Source organism: Siniperca chuatsi, linkage group LG13 (genome assembly GCF_020085105.1).
Source record: "Siniperca chuatsi isolate FFG_IHB_CAS linkage group LG13, ASM2008510v1, whole genome shotgun sequence".
In the NCBI taxonomy this organism is placed as follows: Eukaryota; Metazoa; Chordata; class Actinopteri; order Centrarchiformes; family Sinipercidae; genus Siniperca; species Siniperca chuatsi.
In genome coordinates, this window is record NC_058054.1 from 6836052 (window position 1) to 6852558 (window position 16507).

General features: G+C 40.7%; 1 protein-coding gene across 1 annotated transcript; it reads right to left on the minus strand.

The window, feature by feature from the left end:
• Positions 1-91: 91 nt before the first annotated feature.
• copa (COPI coat complex subunit alpha) lies at positions 92-14916 on the minus strand. Its single transcript, XM_044220734.1, has 30 exons — positions 14711-14916; positions 14222-14335; positions 14031-14104; positions 13685-13765; positions 13444-13520; positions 13119-13228; positions 11351-11460; positions 10303-10402; positions 9633-9851; positions 9051-9201; positions 8854-8920; positions 8663-8738; positions 8352-8434; positions 7517-7742; positions 6222-6360; positions 5345-5507; positions 4960-5106; positions 4500-4689; positions 4316-4411; positions 4119-4207; positions 3750-3873; positions 3429-3518; positions 3198-3301; positions 2758-2904; positions 2476-2616; positions 2060-2242; positions 1756-1866; positions 1432-1593; positions 1129-1323; positions 92-520 (listed from the first exon to the last, which is right to left on the minus strand). The coding sequence occupies exons 1-30, from the start codon at positions 14748-14750 to the stop codon at positions 461-463; spliced, it is 3669 nt and encodes a 1222-aa protein (XP_044076669.1). The 5' UTR covers positions 14751-14916; the 3' UTR covers positions 92-460.
• Positions 14917-16507: the final 1591 nt, after the last annotated feature.

Genomic DNA, 16507 nt, shown 5'->3' on the forward strand with positions numbered 1-16507 from the left:
ATACACACACAATAAACCATCATCTTTCTATAGCATTGTCCACAAAGCTGTGTTCAAATACCACGTCAAAAATACCACACAAACACACATATTTCCATTGATAAACAGGCATTTTTATTTTCTTTATTCCCCAGATACACAGAGCAGTGCTGCTCACTTTTGAATTATTCATCTCATACAACTCAGAAAAGAGACATCAGTGAGGTTTACAGCTCTAATAAAGCCACAGCACAGAGATGACGCAACAGCACTTACAAGAAAAAGCTTTTAGCAGAATAGGTGATGCATGGAATAAGATAGTTAAAAGGATTAAAGATGTTAAACATCACTGTGAGCAAACATATTTATATCTGTGCTTTCATTTCTCATGTCAATAATTGCAGTACTTCCACAGAGTAAGTGTGGATGTGTTTGTCTGAACAGATTGTTCTTCTCTTCGTCTTTTCTTCTCCACCTCCTCTTAACGGAACTGCAGTGGACTCACGCGCAGACCGATCACATCCTTACCAATCTCTGTCACCTAGAAAATAAAGTGAATTTAAATGTTAGAGGTTATGAGGGGGAAACAATGAATAAGATAGTCACTGCTTTATCTCTTTTTATTAGATTTTGTTCTGCATTTTGCCTTTTTAATGAATAGTGACAGTACATACGTCCACCAGGAAGCCCCTGACTACTCTTTTTGATTAAACACAAGAGGTGATTTCAGGTGGTTATGCTACTTTATTGTATTACAGGCTGTACTTGTGTGTTTTTCCTTTTCCCCATTTTCTTCATTATTTACTTTCTCCCGTATACAGAGAAATTAGTCTCAATACTAGTGACAAACACGTGTTTCATGACTCACAAATAAAAACAAAATTTACAATTGTGTATGAGGATTTGTGAATAAATGATGGTGTTCATAAATGCGTCTTCATTATCTACAGATACCACCCCAACCTAAATAAATGTCAGTATTCTACATATATAATTAAGTTCACTAAATCAGTGACATTTGCTTTTAAATTGTGCATTTGTCACTACTAATAAGACTATTTTCTCTCCATACCTTTGTGACTCTGATGGTCTTGGAAGTCTGCCTTTATAAATTGGAGTTGTACATGGCTGTCCCGAGTCCCGACCTACCTGTGTGACCTTGCAGATCTGGCCTTTGTACGTAGGGCAGTAGCAGGCCCCAGACAGAGGACACTTCTCAACAGGACGTCCACGGTACAGAGGGACAAAGGAGGCAGCGCACAGGTCGAATGGATTGTGAGGGTCGTAGTTCAACTGGTGGGCGTCTGTCAGGGTCTTCTCACAGGCTGCCAAAATTTTGCGGGTCTGAATGATAGGGAGAGATTTAACATGACGGTAAGAGATAAGAAAACAATATAGCACTGTCCATTTAAAACTGAAAATAAAAATCCCACTAAATGTTGCAAAAACAACCTGCTGTGCAACATCTGGCTTCGGCCCCAGCTCGAGCAGGCGTCGTGCAAAGCTGGCAGCTGTCTTGAAGTTACGCAGTTTGAAGAAGAGGTTCAGAGCTGTGCGCAACACCAGCACCATGTGGACTGGCTGGAGATTACAGTGGGTGAAATAAGCAGCCATCTGTAAGGAAAACACACACATACATATGAAAATTATGCTTAGGAATGAAACAGAAGTATGACTAACGACCACATTGTAGACAGATTTTGGCGATGGTCAGTTTACAACAACAACAACTTTGACATTCAGTCAATCTGACATCAGCAAGCCCCAGATATTTACCTCACACAGCCTCTTCTGCTGTTCCAATGTGTCTTTAGGCAACTTCTTCCTTTCCGTCTCCATGGTCAGACCCACTATGTATTCTCTGCAAATTGTGATCAGCTGCTGAGCCTGAAACACACACAGATCCCAATCACACAGGTCAAATTCCTAAATACATCTAGGTGTATACCTGTGTGTGAACAACATTGAACGTCACATGCCCAATGAGCAGCCCCACATGGGTTTGCAGGACACTTTGCAATAATTTGTGCTGCATTTGGAGTTTAAACTGATTGCAATTCACAGCTGGTTTGGTGCTCACCTCTGCAATCTCCTGCTTGTTATCAACCACCAGCAGAGGTACAGACAGCAGGATGACTCTGAAGCGCTCAACAGCTTCCTCAAACCGCCCGGCCGTGGTCAGTTGGTAGCACTGCTGCAGGCGGGCGATGAGGTCGGAGAGGCGCAAGCCCACAGCAGGAAGTCCTTGCTTTGCCCCACAGTCCTAACAAATAAAGTATTTGTATATTTGCATATTTACATTCACTAAAAAAAACATTTGATTAGAAACAGAAAAGCAGGAACAGATGTAAGCAAAGAGTAAATGTTTCATAAAATTCAAGGGAAAATCTCAAACTACTGACAAAGAAACTGGAAGGTAAGTCCACATCACTGTCACACCAACAGTAGAGGAACATACTGTGATTCTTATTAAGAGATGACAAAAAACTGCTGTACCTTCCAGTTTCTCTGGGGATGGCCACGCAGGCAGGGCAGAGAAGGCAGCCCCAGGTAACAGGTGCGGCCTCTGGACAGTGTCTGCATGAACAGCGACTTGTAGGGGCCGAAGCTCACAACTCCTACCTGGTCGTGGAGCAACTGTGGTACAGAAGGGGAACAGTAAATGCCAGTACAACGCGTGAATTAACATCACAACATTAAAAAACACAGTTAGTTTAAAAGAAAATCAAAATAAAGAGATAAAAACTGTAGGAAATTATTATCAAAGTGTGTACATACTCTCATGGCAGTTTCAAAAGAGCCAGCCAGGACGTGGTCCACTGGCAGCTGGGAGTTGTTGCACCACATCTGCGTAGGACTCATGCCCTTGGTCGGCGGGACGAAGAAGCCGTCCTCTGCTCCTCCACCTGCACCAGCCGGTATGTCCTGATGTTTGGGAGACAGACATTGTAATACATTTCAACATTCATCATTTTACTGTAGCAGAGCACACAAATAAATTGTCAGTACAGCGGTTAGCTACAGTGTTGAGAGGATTTGGATGATCAGTGCCCTGTTTCATTTCGCTCAGCGTGAGAGCTCAAGTATGAGAACAGATAACAACAAAATATGGGCTTGTCACCTCAAAAAGTGCTTAGTGAAATCTATTAACACTATTCTTGTGTCTAGTGTTAACCCTGTTTTATTGGTGGGATTTGTAATGATGTAGCGCCTCTCACCAGCTCTGGAGGAAGGTCCAGGTCTTCCTCCACCTCCCAGCCTCCTCCCTCTTCTTTTACCACTCCTTCCTCCCCTAATCCTTCCTGGGCATCCATGAAACCATCTGAGACACAGAGAAAGATGGTGAAATACAAATATTCATTAATACAACATTGCAGTATTGATGATGTGGCCCAATCCACTCACTAAAAGGTCAGGTTTAAAATATTCTTTATTTATGCAGAATTTACCTTCATCCAGCTGAAGCTCAGCATCGTCTCCCCAGCCCTCGCCTCCTGGGGCTTCCATGTCCAGGTCGGCAGCCATCTGACCTGCCTTCCCTACAACAACAAAAAAAAACACTGTCCTCACTCTGGTAAAGTCAGCTGCCACAGGTTTCCACAACTTATACAAGTAATTTCATTTATATTCAACACTTGGAAAAACACTTCTTAGTAGTAACTAGTGGCAGAGCAGTTAGCTGAAACATGTCACAATTGATCAATTGTCTTTACTGAAAGGAACATGGATGCATGGAACATGCATCTGACGTGTCAAGACTGATGACTCACCCTTCGCTGCAATGGCTCCCTCAAAGAAGCCCTTTGACACAGTGAGCAGAGGCCAGTTGGTGTCCAGAGGGTTGATGGGTGGAGAAGGCTGCAGCAGCTGTGCGTTGGGATCAACCTCTGGCACCTACAAGACACAAGATTCACCATTATTTTATCTAAATTATGTATTTCTCCACTAACATGAGAGTGGATTTTATTGTCAGAGCCTGTGGTGCACCTGAAATGTAAAAAAAATGAGTAAAAACTGCATGTAAAAATGCTGTGCTACACTGAAAAAAACCTATTGTGTGCACTACTTCTGTTTCAGACGCTTGTTATGGCTGTCCATGTTATGTGTATGAAGGTACAGAGAATGTTTTCTCAACACACCGTCTCCTTTTCTGGGTCAAAGGTCTCCTTTAGCGCCTCAGCCTCTTCATCCAGTCCATGAGTGGCCGCAGTCAGGTAAGCCAGAGACTCTGGAAACATGCATACAAACAGTTACACATGTTGGCTTCTTGATCCACTGTCATCAAGGAAAGAACAACACTGTGACTATATGTGATGAAGGTGGCACTTGAACTCACTCTGTCCACAGTTCTTCAAGATGCGGACCCTCTCACTGACATCTCCCAGGTACAGAGCTGCCTGGTAGTGACCACTCATGTCCTTCCTGATCTCAGCTACAAACAGAGTACACAAATATTAGATTTAAGTTCACTGACATACAAAACACAAATCTCCACAATGCGCGATTAAAAGATCTCTCACCGATCTTCATCATCTTGCGCAGTTTGGCCAGATTGCCAGTGATGAGGTAGAGGAAGGTGAGCTTGTCAAAGTTCTTGGTCCTCTGGTAGCACATTTCCACAACCTGGTGGTGACCCTGTAGCAGTGCTGCTTCACCCAGACGCTCCCAGCAGCTGCGCTCATCCAGGGCCTTGGCTGCCTCCAGAGCCACCTGGAAGTGTGGAGAGAGAGAAATGTTAAATAAAGTGTACTTGAACCTCGATCTCATGCAACAATGACAGCAGAGGGAGAATCAAAACTAGAGCTTGATGATCTGAAATTGTTATAGAGCAAATTTTGGCTTATCATAAAATACAACAGCAACATGAATGTATGCCAATGCGCAAAAACGAAAAACATTACAGAACATAATTCAAAAAAGGTGCATATCGTGACTTAGAAACAGTGTCCTAATTATACGGTTTGTCCAGCAGCAGCTCACCTCGATGTTTCCACACTCCAGAGCCAGACTAAAGCGTGTCTTCTCATCTTTGACAAAGTGCAACGCCACCTCAGGGTAGCCCTTCTTCTGCAGGTATGCAATGATGGACTGACCCACCAGCTTAGCATTACGCACCATGTGGAGCACCTGGAGGGACAACGATAAGAGGAACTGATGTCAAAACCAGCATGTGGGAGCTAAATGATAGCCAGTACAAAGTTAAAGAGGCAAAAAATGTCTAAGAAATTGAGATTAGAGATGCAAGATCCTTGACATCCACATTAATTTCCAACATTGTTGCACATTAAGTAAAATATTGCAAAGAAGCAGGTACAGTACACTCCCAATAATTCATTCACAAAAACAGTGATCACCACAGACACACCTCATCATATTTGCGGTTGACCAGGGCCAGTTTGAAGCGGTACTCTGTGGGGTCGATGGTGAGGACACGCGGCCTGCACTCCCTGTCCAAGCAGTAAACACTGTTTCCTCTCACACGGGTCACATAGATGGGCAGGTCCAGGGTCCTGATAATGCCATGATCACTACAGGGAAACACAATGAACGTACCATGTTAGGTGTTTTCAGAAAATAATCCCATCACCAGTTGATGTGTGTGACATCCTGCTTTTCTAACTATAAAACATTTACATCTAAATGTTGCAGGTTTGCTTGTTTGGGGAAGACACAGCAAACAAATCTTTATCATATATAAAATTAAATATGTGGACAAATGAAAAATATTATTGTTCAACAACAACAACAAATTTGCCGTTAACAAGTCTCTGAATGTTTCAAAAAATGTGTTTAGGTTTAACAAAACAATATAACAACCTCTGCTGCACATCAAGTTTCTGAAGTTAAAGAAACTTCTTCTAAAGAATACATACTGTATAACATTCTTGTGAATCTGTTGTCTAACATGTTCTCAAACAAGCATTCACATAACCTGTGCTGCTGGTAGCTTTGCACTATAAAAAGAATTTTCATCTTTGAAATCAGGTCAGTGAAGTCACTGAGTGGAAAATGTATGCCCACCACCAGTCTGATACATTCGTCTACAGTTCCAGTAATTATGACGTTATCTCAGCAAGATCTTATTCTGTACTACATATCTAGTTTGAGATAAAAGTTAAACAGGTCAGTGTTGGGACCTGCTGCTGTAGCCTGAACAAAGTGGAGGCAGATTACCTGCCAGATAACAGACTTGTGTCAACTGTTGTGTTAAATGAACACTGCTTATTTAAAGCAGCACATACCCAGAGATGAGGGCGTATTTGATGTGGTTGGAGGTGGTGTAGATGAAGACTCCACTCTCGTCCCAGGCTCCACTCTTCACCCTGATGTTCTCATGAATGTTGCACAGGCTCTCCAGTTTACGGTTGCAGATCATGATGGCTGAGGGACGAATAAGACAGCAAAAGGAGATTTAGACTGTTTTTATTTTAAGAATCTCTAGAGATAAACGTCAGCTTTAAACTTTTGGTGGTCAAGAGCATACTGGCATTAGTGCTCTTGTTTGAACCAATAACAGCATACTTTACTTTTCAAGTAAAATTCAATTAGCTGTACCCAAAGCCTTTCATAAACTGCTTAACAGTGCTTTTACCAACATTCACAAATCAATCTCCCACAAACTAAATCCTTAAAAGCTTTTGCATCTGGAGTTACAAAAATACGGAGCCCCCTAAAGGTCATGGAGAAAATTTTTTTGAGGACTACTTTTGCATTCCCTCGCAATACGTTTTGTGTTACCTCGCAATACTTTTCTTCTTCCATTCCTTCTGAGCCATATGTCTATTTGTAATGGAATGTAGTGTGGAGAGTCTCAAGTTAATGCATTTAGCATTGTTATGGACACCTCACCTTATACGATGTCCATTGCAGAGAAGTTATTAGATGGAACATTATCAAACTTCTGGTTAGGAGCTGTATGTATAAAGGAACATCAATTATGGCTGAACACTTATAGCAACAGGCCTTCTACCAAAACCTGTTTCAGCATTGAGGGGAGAGACCTCTTGATTTAAGAATTTGTTTAATTTTACTTTCACTAATTACATAACCATGCATGCCTATTGAGCAGTAGTATATCAGCATACTTAATGCCCAGTTCAAAGTAAAATTTAATGAGCGCTCGGAGCAGCTGAGCGGAAACATATGGCTCAGCAGGAATGGAAAAAGAAAAATACCGCAAGGTAACGCAAAAGTATTGAGAGAGAACACAAAACATATTGCGAGGGAACGCAAAAGTAGTCCTCAAAAAATTCCCGCTGTGACCTTTAGGGGACTCCGTACAAAAAGATGTCTGTTTTGCTGTACTGTGGTAAAGTGATTACCGTTGTCCCCAGAAAATCAGCCTCATAATAAGTATGGGTGAAATCAAATTAGTGCCTGCCCCTGGTTATACTAATGCTGTCCAAACAGCACAGTGAGGTTTCAGAGCCTCAGCCCTGGCAGCACAAACACGTTTAGAGGGCAGAAGAAGATAAAGATGTTGTGACTCTTTGATAAGTATCCTTGTCTGTACCTGCAGATGTTCTTATCTACCTACCGTGTTTAGCCAGCAGAGCCACGTGGCTGGTGTCAGCGCTCCACACCACGTACTTGACCTTGGCAATCTTCACGGTAGCCAGAGAACGTTTCTGCTGCACATCGAACAGCGTGACGCCATCGGCATCACGCAGCAGCAGCGAGCCTGTCCCGGCATAGAAGATTTCCTCGCAGCTCGGCACCTGAACTTTCTTCACAATTTCATTCTTCAGGTTCTTAATCAGCAGCTACAAAAGGAGAGGGAAATGCTATTAGAAGAGCTGATTTCAAGTTGCATAAACAAACAAATTGATACAGAGAGCGCTGATAATGACTGAAATAATAATAATGTGCAATGAACAACTATATTAAATTGAATGATACCTTCAAAATAATAGTAATTAACTTAAATCTTGAATTCTTAAAATTAGCTTGATATTTAATAAAGTGTTTCTCCTCTTCAAAATTAGTATACATTTTTTGGTATAATGCTCATCATGAATTAAGCTGTATGATTTGCAGAAATATTACATACCAAAAAGAAAATTACTTGTACTTGTAAACTTACATCCACTGACTGGCTACTGCCACCTGCATAAATCCAATTTCAAAACTTAACATTTTGACTTCTTCATTTAAAGATTAATGTCCTCGACTCTGCCTTTCATCATTCAATCACAAAGACAACGACTATTCTATACTATCAAAACCATTAATATCAAAATATGAATGGTAGGAACAACATTTTGTCACACATTTCCAAATTTTACTTAGAATTTCCCAACTTTTCAAGATGAAATACTTGTCAAGGTATTTCAAAACATTACCATATTCTCTAGACCTGCAAAAGGACTTACAGAGTGCATACGGTCCAGGACGGCAAATCTGTTCCTGGCCACCCAGACTGCAGTCAGACCGGAGGACCTCTTCCCCTCCGGTGCTGAGAAAAAGACAGATTCTGTGTTACTTTAGTTGCTACCTGCAGTATATTTACAGGCATCCAACTTGTTGGCATCCAATTAACAGCTTACAGCGTTACAAAGCAAGACATGACATTTAACTACATATAATCACTCTAGACAGATACAATATGAATGACAAGTAATTCACTGTTCACAAAGCAAAGTGTGAGGAAAAACAGAATAACTTTAGTGAGGTGTTTCTTTACCATCAGGGTTCTGAGAGTCGCTTTCTTTGGGAATAGAGTACAGGTCATAGGTGCTGTTCTCCAGGTTGGTCGCTCTCTGCAGGAGGTACAGAGCATTACATAAAATATACGGAAAACAATTTACTTAAGTGACTGTATAAACCAGTAAGGGATTAACATGTGTGAGTGTGTTTTGATTATGAGATACTTACAGTGCAGAGCAGGACGGCGTTCTCAGCAGGGTTGTAAGACATGCTGAACACCGGGAACTTTGACCCACTAGGTCAAAATAATATATAGAACACAGCATGTTACACTCACTAGTATCCAAATACTTCAACAAAAGTCTTTGGTCAGAATGAGGGTGGGGGGGCTGCACTGCATGTCACAACCACTAGAAATTACCTACCTGCGCAGCTGCATGACAGCAGTGTCCTTGCTGCTGTTGAAGTCCAGCTGGCGGAGGAAACGGTCCTTGACGTAGTACAGCATGTTGCCGTGTACGGCGTATGCCGGACGTTCACGCTCCAGCTTGAACACAATCATGCCGCTGTCATGACCTGGAGGACCCACAGACCATCTTTCAGTGTAATAGTCACACATACATAATTACACAGCTAAGGTTTAAAAAGTCCCACCACTGCAGGAGGAGGGTGCCATTTTTTACTAGCAAAATGTCTGAAATGTTTAAATCCTACACACAGCTGTTTTAAATAGTTTTTACTAGCAGCAGTTTTTACTGAAATGGCAATAAAGCACTGAAATATATTTTGATGTACGCCAGTAACCAAAACGTCGGCTGTGAATGCCATGTTCACTAACATGACACAAAGAAACAGCATGGTTTCTCGTTTGGTATTTTGAGGCAGGATGATCTGTAAACTTTAATACTCGAACACTAAAATCATGAACTGTATATTTTGAACAAGGAAAATAGACTTCCTTTGACTTTGCTAAATGTGTACAGATGCAGACCAGTGTCACCACCTACCAGCAGCAAACAGGTTGAGGTTTGGGTGAGCCCCCAGCACCCAGAAGCGATCGTGGTCCCGGCGGAAGGTCTGCACTCCGGTCCTTTTGGACATATCCCACACCCGGATGCTCTTGTCCTCAGAGTTGGACAGGATGAGCTCTTGGCGCGGGTGGAAGACGGCACAGGACACATTGTTGTAGTGACCGCGGCACGTGTCCAGCTCCCATGCCTTGGATTCTGGACCGTGGGAGAAGGAGACCATAGGAGAGATGATAAAGGGTGGACAGAGGGAAAAGAGAACTGTCAATACTGGGTATGAGTGGAAAATTAGACCATTAAACCAGCAGTTGAAAAAAATAAATAAAAGAAACATCAACATTTTAAATCCACATATTATAAATATAAATCTACACTGCAGTGACAAGAGGGAGAAATGGACAAACAAAACTATAAATACAAGTGGAAACAACTACTGGCATTTCTAACTGTTAATGAAAGTCTTTCAGTGCATACTGGAGTTCATATTACACTTCATCACTCATAGGGATGTAACAATACATTCATCACTTTCACAAAAAAATAAAAAATTAACAAACAAAAAAAAAAAAAAAAAAAAAGCTTCAGTTATAATGGACACCGGGCAGCAGATTGTTGATGAACATTAACTAGTGACTTCTGAGTCACTTACCGTTCATTCTCCAGATCTTGACCTGCCTGTCGTCGGCTCCAGACACAATGAGAGGCATGCTGGGGTGGAAGGCTGCCCAGTTGACCCCCCGGTCGTGACCCTGGACACAGATACACAAAGTCACACAAATCCAAATGAAAATCCATCACCTGTGCCAGCACTAAGGGCAAGGACTGAAGGTTTGAACACTCAACACTAAAGCTGCCCTCTCTGGGAAAAATGTATAATTCTTCAATATACATTATAAACAATATACATTTTCAGAATCATGGAAAAAAGGTTATTGTTTATTAACAGGGACAGAAAAGGTACATTATACAATCCATAAGTTAATGACATAGTCATCCCTTTTCACCTTCACTACATCTCCATCAGAGGTGGAGAAGCCCAAACATCAGAGTGTGACTATGCCTGGTTGTGTCCCAATTTACCATTGCTTTCATTGGATGACACACCAGTGCTATTGATGTTAAAACCCAACCCAGGCGAGGTAATTTTATTTCCTTGGGCGGAACATTTCTTGAGCTCGAAAACACAAACACACACAGGAGAACGTGATGTAATTTAAAGAGCTGCCTATTTGCTACATTAAGCCTAAAAACTAATTTAGTTAGTATTTTCCATGAACAAGACTGAAACCTTGATGTCAGTGACGATTTGGAAAATCTCTTTACAATGCTAAGCTTGTTTCTCTTTGGCTTTTCAGTGGAAACGGTGCATTTAATGCTGTTTTTACACTAACGTAGCATCATTTTACCACTATTAGTGTTATTGGAGGAATTTTTTAATTATCGTAGCTTTAGGCAAAAGAGCACTACAGTTAAGACGTTTTTTGACAAGAGCATGGCAGAAATTATCATCAATTACATCCTCATAGACAGCAATGGGCACAAATAAAATTTATTTTAAAAAGGAGGTTTCCAGTGAGCACAGCACCTTGGGGCAGGGGCAGAATTTAAAGGTTGATTCACTCAAACATCAACATATCAGACTGCCAAAAATAAATAAATAAATAGATTGAATCATACATGTGAAACTGACTGCTCACCTCAAGGACATGCTTCACAACAGCATCTGAGGCACCGAACAAGTCAACACCAGAGATGCCGCGCACCTCTGTCTCCACAGCGCCTGGAGACAAGTTCTTCTTCCTCAGACCTGGAACCAACATTCAGGGAACCGCGTGCAAAGAGGGAGCAATATTCATGTTACATAAGACACAACCACAGTACAGGGGAGGAAGTAAAACGTGAAAAACAAGATACAAATTATCAAAATAATCAATATAGGAGAAGAGAGGAAACAGAGGGCAATTATAAGGAGGGAGAACAGTTGGACTACTGAACACACACACAGGGTTGAAACACGGCAACACAACCTCTGCTCTCTCATTATCCGCCAGCTTGAGTCTGGAAACAATCATGGCTATAACAGTACGTCGACTGGGTTAATGAATCACTGGCACACAGACGAAAATCACAATTACTCTGATTTGATTGGATAGCAGTGCAAGATACTGATTACTTCCCAGACTCAAATGAGATCAGGAAAAAAAAATTGAGAAAACACAGCATTGCATTCGTGATTTCTGCCCATTAAAACAATGTGGTGAACAGATAGTTCAACAGCACAGAGAGATGATACAGGGAGAAAGTGTGGAGAAATGGCACTAGGAACCCATGTGCAGGTGTGGATGTTTCCAGGGAGAGCATAGGATAAGGTGGACACAGGAGCGCGTGGATTTGGATGATGGGAGCGGGGTGGGTGGTGCTTGGTGTTGTAAAGACGTGCTCTGATGGGGCATTAGATGTCAGGAATATGATGAGTTCTTTTGTTTTCTTAGAGGCTCATGCATGTTTCTGCACAGATGTCACATGCAGAGTTAATAGAATCTGACATGTCACAGATCTGGGTTAGGAATTAAGCTGGTAAGAATATGGTGACTTTAGCTACAAGAAATGTGCAAATGTCATGCCAGGAGGAGTATAAAAACATTTCAAAAATCAGTAGTGAGCAAGTTAAACTTTGTTAAAGATACACTTTCAAACCAGTTAGTAGTGGTGGCAGTTTTTCTTGATGCAATTTAAACAATGCAGAAAATGCTAAAATAACAGTATGGACTTATATAATGAAAGTATGAGTGCAAGGCGACCCTTCCTTTCATGCTAAATGGATGCCGTGCATGTAAAATGGTGAATCAAGCGTGAAAATTCTATGCCCTGCTATGACGTCTTCTGATCTAGACGGTTATGAATAAATGCAGTCATGCTCGATGCTAGAAAATGTGAAAGCAAATAAATCGCCAGGACAGGAGACAGTTACAGATCCACATCTTATACATGTTCACATGTAAGAAAGTGATAACAGATGTGAGCCAATTAGTGGTTTAGTTAGTGAGAAGACAAGAAACAAGAAGCAAGTAATACCATCAACAAAAATTTCAAGAGCATGCAGAGGCACAGAAACACCTCTCTCATTCCCTGTTTGTGTCTTCTTTAACTACATCTTACACCTCTCTGATCTGTAAACTCTTTCTTCATTCAGAACATCTATTTAAAGTGCAGTATTTCATTTACAAATACCACACTATAAATTTGTTCTGACAAACCATCTATTTCCCTGTCTGTCTTTCCTGAAAGGAGAGGTGTTTCTGCAAACAGCCCACAGAGATTTGTCCTCTACAAGTAGGAGAGGAAGAAGAGGACTTGACATTGATCCTGTTCCTGCTTCTTCCTCGTCCTTTATACCACTCTGCCCTCCCAACACTTCCTCAACCCAGCCCGCTGTCCTCTGATCCGCCATGCCCAGGCCCTCACCGGAAATATCCCACACTCGCACTGTCTGGTCCAGACTGGCCGATACCACCAGGTCCTCAGATGGGTGGAACTGGGCGCACATCACATAGTGATTATGGCCGGTCAGCACACTGTGGATGAGAAGGAAAGAAGGAGTTAGAAGAAGAAGGAGAAGAAGTTATAGAAAACAGGTCATCTTAATATTTTCTTCAGGGGAATAACAATGATCATTATAATGTTTACCCTGAAATTTTGTTATGCAGTGTTTCATTATTTTGAATAACTAAATAATAACTTTTTAAAATTGTGTTTCTCAGTTTTAAAAAAACTTCGCAATGTGTCTTACCAGACGCAGGTCCTGGACTGCCAGTTCCAGATGCGAATAGTCTGGTCATCTGAGGCACTCAGAATCCAGGGGTACTCCTACAGAAAGGGAAAAGGTTGAATTAATTCATTCATTTATTCATTTCAGACTGACTTTTTCCCGCATGGACGACAAGATACAGAGTCTTAGTCACTCAGTACCTTAAAATCAGCCATGAAATAGGTAGGAAGCAGATGTATTTTAAAGTGGCAGAACAACTCACATGGTGGAAGAAGGTGGTTCTTATGTAGTCGAGGTGTCCAAGGAGAGTGAAGAGGCAGCGTCTCAGCTTGTAGTTCCACACCTGGTCAAAACAGCAACATTTACTCAGCATATACATATACAACGTATTGGTGTAATCTAATAATTATAGGGAATATTAATACAATAGATGTTTTAACAAGAAATAACAGCACCATGCAAAAGACCATTACACATAAAGCATCTTCATACAAACAACATTTTTGGTGCAGAACAGCTTTGCAAACAATGTATCTTATTTGCTCAAATGTTATGTCAGCTTCATGACATTTCTACATGGCAACATGCAAGTGCAAAAGCAACCTCACCTTGATTTTGTAGTCATCTCCTCCAGACACAAACAGAGGCTGCTGTTTGTGGAAATCAATTCCTCTGACGGGGCCTGTGGGCAAAGACACATCAGTTACATCACATATCTATCAAGAACATAGTGTGCATATTGAAATAACAACAACAACAACAACAACAAAATACTACATCAGCCACATCACTGCCTTACCATCATGCTCGTCAAACTTGTCAATCAGTGTGCACATCCTATAGTCCCACAGCTGGATGACTCCGTTGTGCAAACTTGCAAGAACCCATGGCCTCTTGGGATGGAAACTTAGGCCTAAAATATAAAACAGTGGGTCACCTATCTCATAATATAAGTTGAAAACAGGCCATTAGACTATGGCCGATGAAAGGTCATCTTACTGTCAGCAAGAAAGCTATAGCAAGTGGTTAAGTTCAAATAGTGTAGTTAGTTACGCTAGCTAGATAACGTTAGCTAAATACAACAGGTAAGTGTCCGTTCAACACTAATACATTTGAACACAGGACGTGACAAAGAAGATTTAAAGTAAGCGTCTGTGACACATAAATCTCTTAAAACACGCATTTGATTCATTTACAGACACATCTTTAAAATGATCAATAACTGAGCCGGGTAACGTCAGCAAGCTAACGTTAGCTCCTATGCTAACTGCAGCTGGGAAACTCTTACCTTTGACACGGGCCGACTTCGTTTCAAATTTAGTTAACATCGTCACTTGACAATAATACAAGTCGTAATGTTAATGCTGCGATACAGTATAACTGCCTACGAACAATAAAAACAACTCAAATATTCCAGACGAGTGAGCTCAGGTGGCCTAATCGCCTTCGCCCATTTAGTTGATTCTCCTTTTTCCTGACACGTAGCTCGTCTTGTCTTCCGGTTTTGAACAATAAAGTTGTACAGTGAAAATCTGACGCAGAAAACGCCACGGCGGCGGCAGATAGAAATACGTCACATAGAACTGAACTGACACGAGCCCTGCTAACTATATTATCATAACTAATCTTAATAGTTTATTTCTACACCGTCTGGTTAGAGAGGCCTTTTGATATGTAAATTAAAGGTCAATTTAGTAGTTGTTCTGGAGCTTTCGGTCATATGTTATGATCTTCATCAGCAGATGGAGTTTGCCCAGTTGTCATGGAATTGTAGATGTTTCAATTTCCATTTTTTCCACTTTTATGCACTTTTAGGACCTTCTGTCTTAAAAGCTCCATTTAGTAGTTGTTCTGGAGCTTTCAATCATATCTCATGATCATCATCATTCAAGTGATGTGTAAGTACTCAGAAAAAAAAAATAGAAACTTGAACATCTACAATTCCATGACAACTGAATAGAAGATCATGTGATATTTTCAAACGCTTTACAACATCTACTAATTGGACTTTGTGGTGAGACTGTTTTCCCAACTGCTGTTTCCAAGTTTACAAATGAACTGTGAATCTCAGTTAATCCTACACTGTTGCTACCATTGGTGGAATAAGTATTTAGATGTTGAGCAAGAAAGTTCATTGTAGATTGACACACAAAAAAAAAACTCAAGGTCCACTTACTAGCTTCTTCTGGACTTTCATCTGCATCTTGCATTGTGACCACCTCACTAGGTTTTACTTGGCTACCACTGCACAGCATTACACATGTATATATGTGTAGTAAAAATTCTCCCACTTATTTTAAGTTAATGTTGATAAAGTATTGTATAGTTTTTGCTCATTATCACAAAAACCGCTGGGGTTTATAAAGTACTCTGTCGGTCTGTCTCACGGTCTTCATCGGTGGATGGAGCTTGCTCAGTTGAGCAAACTGAAGTTAAAAAGTAAACAAACGCAACAAAAAATGGGAAATCTAAACTGAGAAAACTCAACTGAAAGCTCCAGAAAAAGTTAGTAAGTGGATCTTGAGTTAAGATTTCCTAAGGACAGTATTTAGATCCTCTACTTAAGTAAACATGAGAATACAACAGTGTAAAAACACTCACAAGTAAAGCCCCGCATTCAAAATCGTTATAAATAGTATCATCAGCAGAGTCTACTTTAAGTATCAAAAGTACTAATTATGCAACAGAATGACCACAGTCAATGTTACATATTATTACTGATGCATTAGTGTACGCAGCAGTTTGATGATGTAGCTGGTTGAGGTGGAACAAATCTGAACTACACCTCGTTAAAATAAATACACACATACAGTATAAACCTTGTCACCTTACATCATTTTCATTGCTACCTCCTGTGTATATGTGTATAAATACTGTATATTTATATGTAGATATATCGTTTTATATTTTTACGCTGCATTTATAACTTTGTTTCATTGCCTCAGATTTGATGCACACATACACAAGATGTTTTGTTTTTGTCTTGATGCTTTTGTGTTTTGCCAGTTTTATGTTCTGGTCTTACAGAAACCTTATTTCATTTTAACTGTATTTCTTACAGTTGAAATGACAAAAGCTTGAACCT

Bases quoted from the DNA above. Each gene is read 5' to 3' on its own strand.
- copa (XM_044220734.1), bottom strand. From the start codon at position 14,750: ATGTTAACTAAATTTGAAACGAAGTCGGCCCGTGTCAAAG. The intron at 4,208-4,315 runs GTGAGTTCAAGT...GCATGTTTCCAG, and splicing joins CTTGAAGAACTGTGGACAGA to AGTCTCTGGCTTACCTGACT. The intron at 2,243-2,475 runs GTACAGCAGTTT...TTTATTTGTTAG, and splicing joins ATCCCCAGAGAAACTGGAAG to GACTGTGGGGCAAAGCAAGG.